Genomic DNA, 11,986 nt, shown 5'->3' with positions numbered 1-11,986 from the left:
TCTGTGTGTGTGTGTGTGTGTGTGTGTGTGTGTGTGTGTGTGTGTGCACTCGACTGTTTGCACAGAGACCTGATCTTGCTTAATGAAGGGGAAAACAGCTGTGTGTGTGTGACTGTAATGGATATTGTGTGTGCAACTGTGTGTAATGGTTACTGTTAAAGTGTGTGTGTGTGTGTGTGTGCATCTGTGAATATGTGTGTGTGTGTGAATTGTGTGTGTGTGTCATGGCTATTCCAAGCTGTATCACATCCTGGAATGGAGCAAAATACAGTATGTGTGTGTATATATATGCATATGCATCCTTGTCTGTGTGTGTGTGTGTGTGTGTCTACATCCTTGTAGAAACAGTTTACTACTTCACCCGTCTTGACTTGGTGCATGAAGAGAAGACTTGAGACTTGACTTGACTTGGGTTCTGGTGACTTGGGACTTGACTCTGACTTGTACTTTGATGACTTGAAAAGGTTTCTAAAGTCTTGACTTGAGATCTTGTGTTTGTGTAAATGACTTAGATTGAAAGTGATGAGATTTGTTCCAGCGGACGACTGAATTTAAATTCTGTTTTCTGAATTTGTATGGAATGATTGAATTTATTGAAGTTGAAACTGATTATAGAAATCAAACTCATGATGCTCTTACCAAGTTTTTATCCTATTAAAACCATATTGCATTGAAAAGTCCTAGATATTTAGTTTTCTTTAAGATATTAAATTGATACTGGACTCTTGATTTGTTCTGACTTGACTTGCTGTTCTACATTTAGACTTGAGACTTGACATTAATGACATGGACTTGACTTGGTAATCTACATGTAGACTTGGGACTTGGCTTGAGACTTGTGCCTCAAGACTTGAGACTGACTTGGGACTCGAGCAAAGCTGACTTGGTCACACCTCTGATGCCTTTACACAGAAATCAAACCCGGTTTAAATGCTCTCTGTGAAGACTGGACTTCACTTCTTTACTGTTGTTTCTAATGTTGATGATCTAAGAGTTGAAGCTTATTCTACTGTACATCTCTGTGCAGAAGACAGTCAGACAGATCAGTGGTTTCAAGTTCATCTGAGTAATTATCAGAGGAGGCGGAGAGGCTTAAAACTCCTCAGCATTTCACAAGAAAAAAGCAAACAAATTGAGGAAAAATCTGAAAAAAATTGACATGATAATAAATTTGAATAGTAGAAATGTTTTTTCCTTATCACATAAATCATCTCACGACCCCCCAGAATGATCCCGACCCCCAGGTTGAGAACCACTGAGATAAATGACTGTGTTTTTTTTTTCCATCGGCTCCTGTTGGCTTCATTAACACAGAGAGAGAGATCGACCTCCAGTGGTGGAAAGTGGAACTGCAGTAAAGTCTGGATCAGGACCCAGAAATAATCCTCCTGTTTTCCTGCAGGAGAGACAAGTCAGACTCACCACTGTGTTTTATATGAAGAAGGTGAAGAGAAATACTCAACTGCATATAAGGCTCTCCTAAAAAATACTAATTTCTCCCAGCATAGGTCCAACACCCATCTAGCTCCTTGCCTTTTTACACACACACACACACACACACACACACACACACACACACACACACACACAGCCTAATCAGTATTCCAGGCAGAACAGTGTTTCTGTTAGTGTGAACTCAGCTGGCTTTGGTTCCCAGGAAAACCACCGCTAGGGGGCAGCAGAACTGAGGCTGTGTGTGTGTGTGTGTGTGTGTGTGTGTGTGTGGTTGTGTGGGGGTGTGTGAGAGAGACAGAGAGAGAGAGACAGAGCAAAAGAGTGTGTGAGTTTGTGCAAACAAACGTGCATACCTCGGTGTGTGGGTGTGTGAGTGTGTGTGTGTGTGTGTGTGTAGGCCAACCTTGTTTGTATGCTTGTGTGTGTAGGCCTGTCTCTGTGTGTGTGTGTGTGTGTGTGTGTATGAGGCCCTGTCTCCATGTGTTGGCTGTGTTTGCCTCAGTGTGTGTGTGTGTGCATGTGTGAAACCGTGGCTGTGTGTTTCCCTGTCAGTGTGTGTGCATGTGTGTGTGTGTGCAATGTGTGTGTGTGTGTGTGTGTGTGTGTGTGTTCACCCTGACAAAGGCTCCATCCAGCCATGCTCCAGAGGGCTGCTTGTTCCCAGAGACCCAGAGCTCCAGGACGCCCAGTCTCTCCGCTGCCTGCAGCCCAGACACAGCACCCCCGACGCGGACACGGACCCTGCCCAGCTCCCCCGGAAACCCTGGAGCTCCGGGGCCTCGCTGCACCCGACCAGAGCACTGATGGATGGTGAAGTATAGCAGAATATTAAAGTGGAAAATTGGGATATTGGAGTTTAAAGAGACAAAGTGAGAGGAGAAGAAGAAGAAGAAGAAGAAGAAGAAGAGAAGAGAAGAGAAAAAGAGGAGAGAAGAAGACAAAAAGAGAGGAAGACCTCAATTTTGAAGTGAGAAAGGAGAGAAGAGGAGAGAGAGAGAGAAGGGAGTTGCATTCATCCTGCCTGTCTCTCGCCCTGCCCAGGTTTGGAATCAGTTGAATATTGGAACTGGAACTCTACTGGAAACATCTATTAAAAATCTACTGGACGCAAAAACAAACTTTCAAACTTTCTTCGTCGCTGGAAGCTTCCTCCAACTTCACTGGATTTCTAGTCGAACTCTACTGAACGGATAGAACACCGCCCAGTTCGAGATTACTAGAACTTTACCGCAACTTTACCGCAACTTTACTGAAACTTTACTGGAATTGCAGACTCTACTGAACGTATCATCGTACTCTGGAATTTACTGAAAATCTTCTGGAACATTATTCAATACTCCACCGATCATATTGTTCCTAGATTCTGGGACTTTATTGAAATTTGACTGGGATTTTATTGGAGCACTCTACTGAATTCTCGAGGACTTTAAAGTGCGAAACCGCCTCTCGACACCGTGAATAACAACTTCCTATTTTTGTTCTACTGCGGTTTCACTGGGATTCTATCACGTTTCGGATCAGTTGGCTCTGCATCATCATGAGTGCGTCTGTTGGTCTGTGGTTGTGTCTGTGTCTGTCTGCGGCCGTGTCTGTGGCGGGGCGGAGCGTCGGGCGGACGGACGGGCGGACGGACGGGCAGCACGACGGCCCCGACAAGCCGCCGTCCCGCATCAAGCTGGAGCCCTTCTGGACCGGCGAGCAGCTGAGGAACCAGGACGACGTCTTCGTCCCGGAGCGGAACCTGCTGCTGGCCGAGCGGGGGCGCCGCTCCGGCCCGGGCCCCGAGCCGCTGCTGGACCTGGACCGCCACCGCCGCCTGGCCCGCGGCGCCGAGGAGGAGGAGCAGCAGTCCACCTTCAGCCAGTCGTACGAGAACGACTCGCTGACCACGCCGCACGCCACCGCGTTCAACACCACCGCAGAGGTAGCGGCAGGAGACGGCCATAACCACGATGATGATAATGATGATCACCACGGTAACGCCTCCAGCCCCGACCGCGGCCAACCGGGACTCTTCAACCCCTTCTACCCGCTGGTGGAGAGCTCGTACACGGCCTACGCGGTGCTGCTGCTGGCCGGCCTGGTGCTGGCGGTGGGCGTGGTGGGAAACATGGCCGTCATGTGCATCGTCTGGAACAACTACTACATGAGGTCCGCCTGGAACTACCTGCTGGCCAGCATGGCATTCTGGGACTTCCTGGTTCTGGTGCTCTGCCTTCCTGTGGTCGTCCTCAACCAGCTCTCTCATAGGAGGATCCTGGGTGACATCACCTGCCGCATGGTGCCTTATATGGAGGTGGGTGGGGCTTATGGAGGAGGAGGAGGAGGAGGAGGAGGAGGTTGTCTCATTATCGAGTCCTTTTCTGTGATCTTACTTTGTCTTTTTATTGCTTTAATGGATGACATCACGCCCCCACACTGGCAAATTCACAGTAATGTTGATTTATGTGCATTGTCCCTGTAAAAGTAAAACATGAAATCAATCAAATAATTAATCAATCAATCAATCAGCGCTGTGTCCAAACCAAAGTAAAGCGATGCTGACCAAAACTGAGGTGGCTGCATCAGAGATACTGAAGTCACATGCTTGATAGGAGAATTTTTATATTCTATTTCACGTTGGGACAGAGAAACCAAGACTGTATTCTATCACTTTAGTTTTACTGAACCTACATTTACTTACATTTTCCTACATTTGTTTAGTCCGGGTCTGATAGAGATCAGAAAGTGAGTTGCTGAATTCCTTCCTCTCGATATTCCACATATTATATATTTTTATTGTTTAAAATGACTCTTTCCAGAAACAAGTAATTAATGGTTAGGTTCAGTTGAATAAGATTTGTACGAGTTAATTCTTGAATACGGTCATGTCAGTATTTTGGATGATTGCATGTATTTGCAGTGGAGCAATAACACACGAGAAGTTATTTTGCAGATTTGTCAATTTAAGAAACTATTCAACGAATCAATAAACTCCAATGACTACGAGTAAATTTAGAGTTTCTTTGCTCCGGGACAGCCTTAGTAATTTAGAGTCGTGACATACAAGAGGTTTCATTCCAAAAGGCTATTCTGTATAAGAATATCTTTAAAATCTAGAGGATCCGGTCTGAAGTGTCTCGTTCAGTCAGCCAGTGACTTCAGTTCCCTGCTGTCCTGAGAAAGTCACAGAATTTGTTTTAATTTTGTGTTGCCAATCATTTTGTAAGAATAGGTGTCACTTTGTTCTGTTTACAAATGGTGGAGATTTCATTTTGGAAGCAAACTCATCAGCTAGTTGAGACTGAAGCTGTTGAGAGTCAGTTGCCACGGTAACCTGCTCCGGGTGTCTGCTGGGATGTCCGGCTGCTGCTACTGCTGCTTTCATGGTTTTGGAGAAAAATGATGAAAATGTGTGTGTGGGTGTGTGCATGGTGTGTGCATAATATGTGTGTATGTATGTGTGTCTGTGCAGTTGCGTAGTGAGTGAGTGGGTGTGTGTGTTTGTGTGTGTGTGTGTGTGTGTGTGTGTGTGTGTGTGTAGAGGCTGTTGCTGTCAGCAATAACATAAGACTGGTACATTCTGTCGACGAGGAAAGACAAAAGGACTTCACTCTGTCTTGTCAACAGAGTTTAGATGATGTCAGCTTGTTAGCTAGTCTCATGAGGCCAGACCCAAATCCTCCATTTTACCAAAATCTCGCTTTGGGTCTCCCCCTTCCTCTCAGTCAGCGCTTCCTGGTGGACCATGAGGCTCCCACGCTTGAATTTTCATTGGCTACACAGAACGTCAATCAGCGACTCCAGTCACAGACGTCAGCATAGCGGCATTTTTGTTTTGTGCCGCTGTACTAACTTCCTGTCAGGGAGAGAACAGTCAGCTGAGTTTATCAAAATGCAGATGTCAGTTTTAGACTCACGTTTCAGTTTGTGCTAACATCATATTACAGAGATGAAGCCTTTACAGAGGCTGTTTACAGCAGTTCGATGTGTTAGCATGTCTGCCAACAGGCTACCGGAAAAGCTTCTTTGCTCGATTCTGATTGGTCTTCCGTTTCTTTTGCTTTCTCCGCCTCTTTTGTGTGAAATACAGTACTGTGCAAGTCTTAGACACCCAACAGTTTTTATATAAATTGTGTCTTAGATGTTTATTCATTTTTTTTCTGCATTAGTGTGTCAGTAGACTGCTCTTTATAGTACATTTTTTGATATTTAGAAACTTTTCATTTAATTATTTTTGAAAGCATCTTCGCTTTACTTTTTTTCTTTTACATGTGCCTAAGACTTTTGCACAGTACTGTAGGTAGGAATATTTAACAGGGTTTCTTGCTTGCGTATGAAACCCTATTATAGGTTGCTCGTTAGCTAGCTAAGAATATTATCTGGTCAGCTAACATCACTGTCTTGTTAACACATCTGATTAGCACACTAGCTAACGTATCTAGTAGCAGCTAGCGTTAGCATGTTCACATTAACATCAGTGTGTTTGCTGGCTAGTTAGCTAGCTAACAGTTTGTTCAGGTTAACTGAGCTGACTCTTCTCAAGCTACAACTCAGAGTGTTTTGTTGTTGTTTTTACAATCAAATTTAATACAATTTTGAATACCAGCCAGTCAAGTACATTTGAAATGGTACAAGTACAGTCTATGTGACGGCTCCTCTTCAGTTATGTTCCACACAAAAAACAACAAGATGACATACTTGTCGCCCACAGGGGGGCGACATGTTTCCTGTTGCCTTGTAACCTAGGGAATGGATTTGAGGAGCACAAGTGAGCAGCTTCACTAGTGAAGTACCGGGTTATGTGCCTTGCTCAAGGGCACCTGGGAGGTAGGTGTTGAGGGCAGGGAGCGTGTTACTCACTGACTTTCCCTGCCCAGATTCATCCAGCCACTCTCTCTGCGCTCAGTATTGATCATTTTAAATTAATGCAACCTAACATGATTATAGGACAGTGTCATATAATACTGTTTACCCACTGGACCTCCTTCAGTTTGTCTGCCCTGGGCATCTATCTGTCCCATGTGGCAACCAGTTTCTTTCAGATTAAACCCAATTATTCACCAACACACCAGACCAGACATATCTGTCCTTTGGAGATGCTCCTGTGTAGAAACCTGGCTTGGATGTTCATAGGAAAGGGGAGCAGGTCAGGTCAGTTATCAAGTGGGAACCTTCCATAATGTTCCTTTGAATTTGGCCCCTGACACCCCCAGAGGGTCCAACACTTTAAAGGGTTTGCAAAGAAACCAAGGTTAAGAGGAAGTGCTTGACAGTGGGAATGTCAAGACTGCTGCATGGATCTGTATTCAACCAAACCACAACTCAAAGGACGTCAGTCGCCCTGAAACTGAGGAGGATTTAGTGAAATTCAGGGACTGGAGGGCAGGAAGTCCAGGCAGCCAAGGAGGGAAAGGGAAGCTGCTCTTGTTTCCATGCTGGCACCGTTTCCTCCCAGCGAAAGAGCCAAACTATACATATATTAGCATACTAATTATTCTATGGCTAATACTGCATGATAGGTTACATTCCGTTGTCCACCAGAGTCTCCTTTTGTAGACTGCAGTACCAGGCTTGGCTCCTGCTATTGAAAGCCCAGTCTATTGGTAAAAGTGAATTTTTGTTTACTTATAGCACTTAGGGGTAAATTAAATTATGACTGCTATTTCCTTAACAATGATGGTTTGTACAGAAAGTGGGTCTAAGAAAAGTCATGGAGGGACATTTTGAAAGTAGAGATATTTCAATGCTAAAATTCAAAACAGGTGTCAGTTTACATTACCTTTGGCCTTTCTTGTGTTTCCTGCAGGGCTTCTCAAACATTTTCATGCCGGGGTCCAAACAGACCCACATTAGACCCCATGGACCCCCATTTGATAAGATTTAGTCCCATATGGGAAGATTTTAGTTGTTGATGATTTAGCATTGACAGATGGTTAGTATTGACTTGAGACTTGACTTGACTTGGGTTCTGGTGACTTGGGACTTGACTCTGACTTGTACTTTGATGACTTGAAAAGGTTTCTAAAGTCTTGACTTGAGATCTTGTGTTTGTGTAAATGACTTAGATTGAAAGTGATGAGATTTGTTCCAGCAGACGACTGAATTTAAATTCTGTTTTCTGAATTTGTATGGAATGATTGAATTTATTGAAGTTGAAACTGATTATAGAAATCAAACTCATGATGCTCTTACCAAGTTTTTATCCTATTAAAACCATATTGCATTGAAAAGTCCTAGATATTTAGTTTTCTTTAAGATATTAAATTGATACTGGACTCTTGATTTGTTCTGACTTGACTTGCTGTTCTACATTTAGACTTGAGACTTGACATTAATGACATGGACTTGACTTGGTAATCTACATTTAGACATGGGACTTGACTTGAGACTTGTACCTCAAGACTTGAGACTGACTTGGGACTCGAGCAAAGTTGACTTGGTCACACTTGGTCTCCTTGGTCTTCACACCGCCTGATTCTCTCTCTCCAGGTAACTTCTCTGGGCATCACCTCCTTCTCTCTCTGCGCTCTGGGTATCGATCGTTTCCACGCGGCCACCAGCTCCTCGCAGCCCAAGGCCCGGCGTGTGGAGCGCTGCCGGTCGGTGCTGCTGAAGCTGCTGGTGGTGTGGCTGGCGGCTCTGGTCCTGTCCAGCCCGGAGCTGTTCCTCTGGCAGCTCAGCCAGGCCGTCTCTCCCTCCACCGGCCGGCTGGTGGACTCCTGCACCATCACTCCCTCCTCTCCTCTCTCCCTCTACCTGCCCGACTCGCTCCATTCACTGCTGCTGAGATATCACCAGGTAGGAAGACGCCCAGACACACACAGGGTCACCCAAAGTACCAAAAAGTACTACAAAGCGTACTACAAACTAAAAAGTCCCACGAAATACCACAAAGAACAACAAAACACGACAAAACGTACCACAAAGTGTACAAAGCATACCAAAAAGTGTCCCACAAAGTAGCACAACAAAGTACCACAAAGTGTACCAGAAAGTACCAAGTGCAAAGCATTCCACATAAATAGGCATACTTTGTGGTACGCTTTGTGGTACTTTTTTGTTCTTTGTGGTACATTGTGGTATTTTGTGGCTCTTGGTAGTCTGCTTTATGTTTTTTTTTGGTACTTTGTGGTGATTTAGCAGGACCTCCCACACAAATACTCCTCTCCCCTACTGCCTCCTCATCACTCCAATCTTCTCTCTTTACATCTCTTTATACAAAACAATATGTGGCTTCCTATATAACTCAATGGGCAGAGCAAGGCAGTAACACTGCCAGGGTTGGGGGTTCAAGTCCCACTGAGGCCACCCATGCTAAAACTGGACGCATTCAGTGTTGTTGTTGCTAGGCAACCACAGAATAGGATGATGATCAGCTGTCAGTCACTCAACCAGCTGATGTTTATTGGATTGAAGTTAACTTGGTTTAGCTAAATTATACAAGTATTATAAACAATTAAAAATTCCTGAATAAAACTTAACAGAAATTTGGAGTGCAGCTCAAATTTGCCTCCATTCTGCTGTTTTCTGTTTAGATTGTGGTAACTAAAGCTCCGGGTGAGCTGCCATCTTTATTTACAAGAGTCACTGCAGAAGTCCCGCCTCTCCGTTGATCCGATTGGACAGTAGAGAAAAAGTGGAAGAGTGGAACATGTAAAAGTAACTGTAATCAAATTAGATTATCTTGCTTGTTCAGCGCGGTATGTTAGGGTGCTGCCATTGTCGTACGTTGTGGTGTTTTGGTAGTAACTGTAATCAGATTACACCTGTATGCTGAAGTGTAGAACCTGTTTCTACCCGTTTCTGTTCCAGGGTCGTATGTGGTGGTGTTTCGGCTGTTACTTCTGCCTCCCCGTCGTCTTCACCATCCTCTGCCAACTGGCCACCTGCAACGTCAACAACGACTCCGACACCGCCCAGAAGCAGCGTAGCCATGACGACCGCTCCTCCAATCAGAAGCGGCAGCAGCACCAGGCGGTGGAGCGGCAGCTGAGCTGTACGGTGCTGGCGCTGGCCGTGGTGTATGGCGTGTGCGCGCTGCCCGAACACGTCTGCAACATCACGCTGGCGTACACGCACATCACCGTCTCCGAGGACACGGCGGCCATGCTGGCGCTGTTACATCACTTCCTGTTGTTCTTTAAGTCGTCGGTGACACCGGTGCTGCTGCTGTGTCTATGTAAGGTAGGTCAGATGGTTGATAACAGACAACGGGTCACACATTTATGACAACAGAGGACTACACAAGGAAAAGGAGAAGGTTCAATCGATATACTGACATGTCAACACAGTCACAAAGTTTTGTGAAATGAGCACAAACTCCGAAAGGCAGATTACGTGTTGTGGACACGAATAATGTTTCGTTCCTCCACCATGAAAGGATTATCTGACAATATCACGAATTGGACCGGACATTTTCACCTGCTGGTCACATGAAAAGGTTAGCTAGCGCTTCAGTTCAGCAGCTAAAACAGTTTGGTTCAGGTTTTGCTCATGGTTCAATAAATTAAAACTTCTTGTCATGAGTTGGGAATTGAACCCGGGTTGTTGTCCCATTTGCAAAAGTGTAACAGAATACACACTGAACAGGGAATAGAATAATTCAAATGAAACAAAGGCTTGACTCAACAACACACGGAGACACAACAGTACAGTGAAGTCTGCAGAAAGCAGCTCAAAGTGTGTCTGGTCTGTCTGTGTGTTTCAGGCTCTTGGCCAGGCCTTCATGGACTGCTGCTGCTGCTGCTGCCAGGAGTGTCAGCCAACCACGGCTCAGGGTTCACCAGGCTCCGCCCAGGTGAAGCTGAAGGCAGCCAATGAGTCGTCCATCTTCTTCGACAAGGCTAAAGACACGTCGGCCATCTTGTCCATCTCCAGCTAGAGCTGTCTTTCCCCACCCATCCATCCCTTTGTCATCCTTCTAACATCACTCCATCATTTCCACCTCCATAAATCCATCCATCCATCCATCGCTCTTTCCACCCCTCTCTTGTACCTCAATCTTTACCCACAGTGCACTCCACTTGTTTTTATTTTTCTCTATCCTTTTTATCTTCTACCATCAACACTATCTGTCTTCTCCTCTACCATTCCTGTCTTCTCCCTCTAAATCTCTCTCCTTATTCTCCATCATTCTCCTCCTTCATTCTTCCTCTCCTTTGTCTGCACAATCTCTTCATCCCTTTCTCTTCCAGAGGGCCAGTGGATGGATTCTCATCACCCCTCTATCCCACAGCTATATCACGTCTTCTATCTTTCTCTCCATCCTCTCCTCCTCTGCCAGAGTACCATTTGTATTGATATTGCTCTATGGACACAGTGTTTCCCATCCCGCTTCCTGTCTGCGCAGGAAGTGATGTTTAATCTGTAGCAGAATTAGGAAGTTGCTGTACTTGCACAACCAGCTGTTGTAATAGCAGGAGCCTGTTTGAGGACTCTCCGGGCGGACCCTTCCCTCCAGCTTCCTAGTCTAATGTGTGGCAGATGGAAGAATGACACAGAAGCAGAATGGATAGAAAAGACTCGTCGAATATCATGGAAATCTCCTTTAGGTACACATTTAAGATGGCTGCTCTGGAACTGAGGTTATAATGTTGAATTGTATGGAAAAACTGCAGAGGCCTAAAGGTTAAAGGAGGTGGTGGTTCAAATCCCTGGTTAGCTAGGTAGAGAACATGAGGAACTTTCCCCTTCTGACTGCCAAGATGCCCTTGAACAAGTTACTGGAGTTACTGGAGTTGAGTTTTACTGGTTATACTGGGCAGCTCCCAGTACAGATTGAAGTTTTAGTTATACAAAAATTTCTCAGAGGCAGAAATAATGTTATTGGTTGAGTTTCACCTCAGTGGGCGGAGCCAAAGAACCAGTTTTTCGGAGCACAAGTTAGCTAACTGACAAACATGGAAGGTAAAGTCGGAACTCTGGTCAAAATATAAATAAAAACTATAAATGGCAACGATTTCTGTTTTCATTCATGATGTTGAAGGTCAGCAGCTAGCTAACTAGCTTACCTAGACAACTATAGGCTAGTATGGCTAGTTTGAACTTGGAAGGCCAGCTAGCTAACTAGCTAACCTAGATAACTTCGTATGATAGATTGTATTGTTTGAGGTAGTAGCAGAGGCTTCATAATATTAGGTTCCTCCTCTATTACCTCTTATCTTGTCTTATCTTGTCTAACGTTACTTAGCCAGAAAAACTGTTTCTTTGGCTCCGCCCACTTATGTTTAACTCAACCAATCAGATTATTTCCTTGCCTCCAGAGCAGCTCTGCCTCTGACAAATGTTTGTAGAACTAAAATGTCTATCTTCGCTTCCATTGGCCACCAGTAGGAGACTGTGGTTGGACTGGGCAGCTCCCACTGTGAATGTGTGTAACTGTATGAATATGAATCAGAACGATGGTGAAAGAAAACATGCATGCTTAGCAAAGTGTGCCGGAATAAAGGTTTAAAAGCCCTTTCTATCCATTCTATTTCTGAGAAGAATGTGCTGCTTCACAAAGCTGCCAATCCAGTCATAAAAAGCTCTGAGGTTTCTAAAGGGAAGT

General features: G+C 44.9%; 1 protein-coding gene across 1 annotated transcript; it reads left to right on the top strand.

Annotated features, from left to right (window-relative positions):
- Positions 1-2,992: 2,992 nt before the first annotated feature.
- On the top strand, positions 2,993-10,318 carry LOC139918780 (G-protein coupled receptor 37-like 1). The gene is made up of 4 exons (XM_071908252.2): positions 2,993-3,751; positions 7,927-8,235; positions 9,250-9,621; positions 10,145-10,318. The coding sequence occupies exons 1-4, from the start codon at positions 2,993-2,995 to the stop codon at positions 10,316-10,318; spliced, it is 1,614 nt and encodes a 537-aa protein (XP_071764353.2).
- The last annotated feature ends 1,668 nt before the right edge of the window (positions 10,319-11,986 follow it).

The sequence above is a fragment of the Centroberyx gerrardi genome, chromosome 14 (assembly GCF_048128805.1).
Source record: "Centroberyx gerrardi isolate f3 chromosome 14, fCenGer3.hap1.cur.20231027, whole genome shotgun sequence".
In the NCBI taxonomy this organism is placed as follows: domain Eukaryota; kingdom Metazoa; phylum Chordata; class Actinopteri; order Beryciformes; family Berycidae; genus Centroberyx; species Centroberyx gerrardi.
The sequence above is the reverse complement of the archived record's forward strand: the minus strand, read 5'-3'. Positions and strand labels throughout refer to the sequence as shown.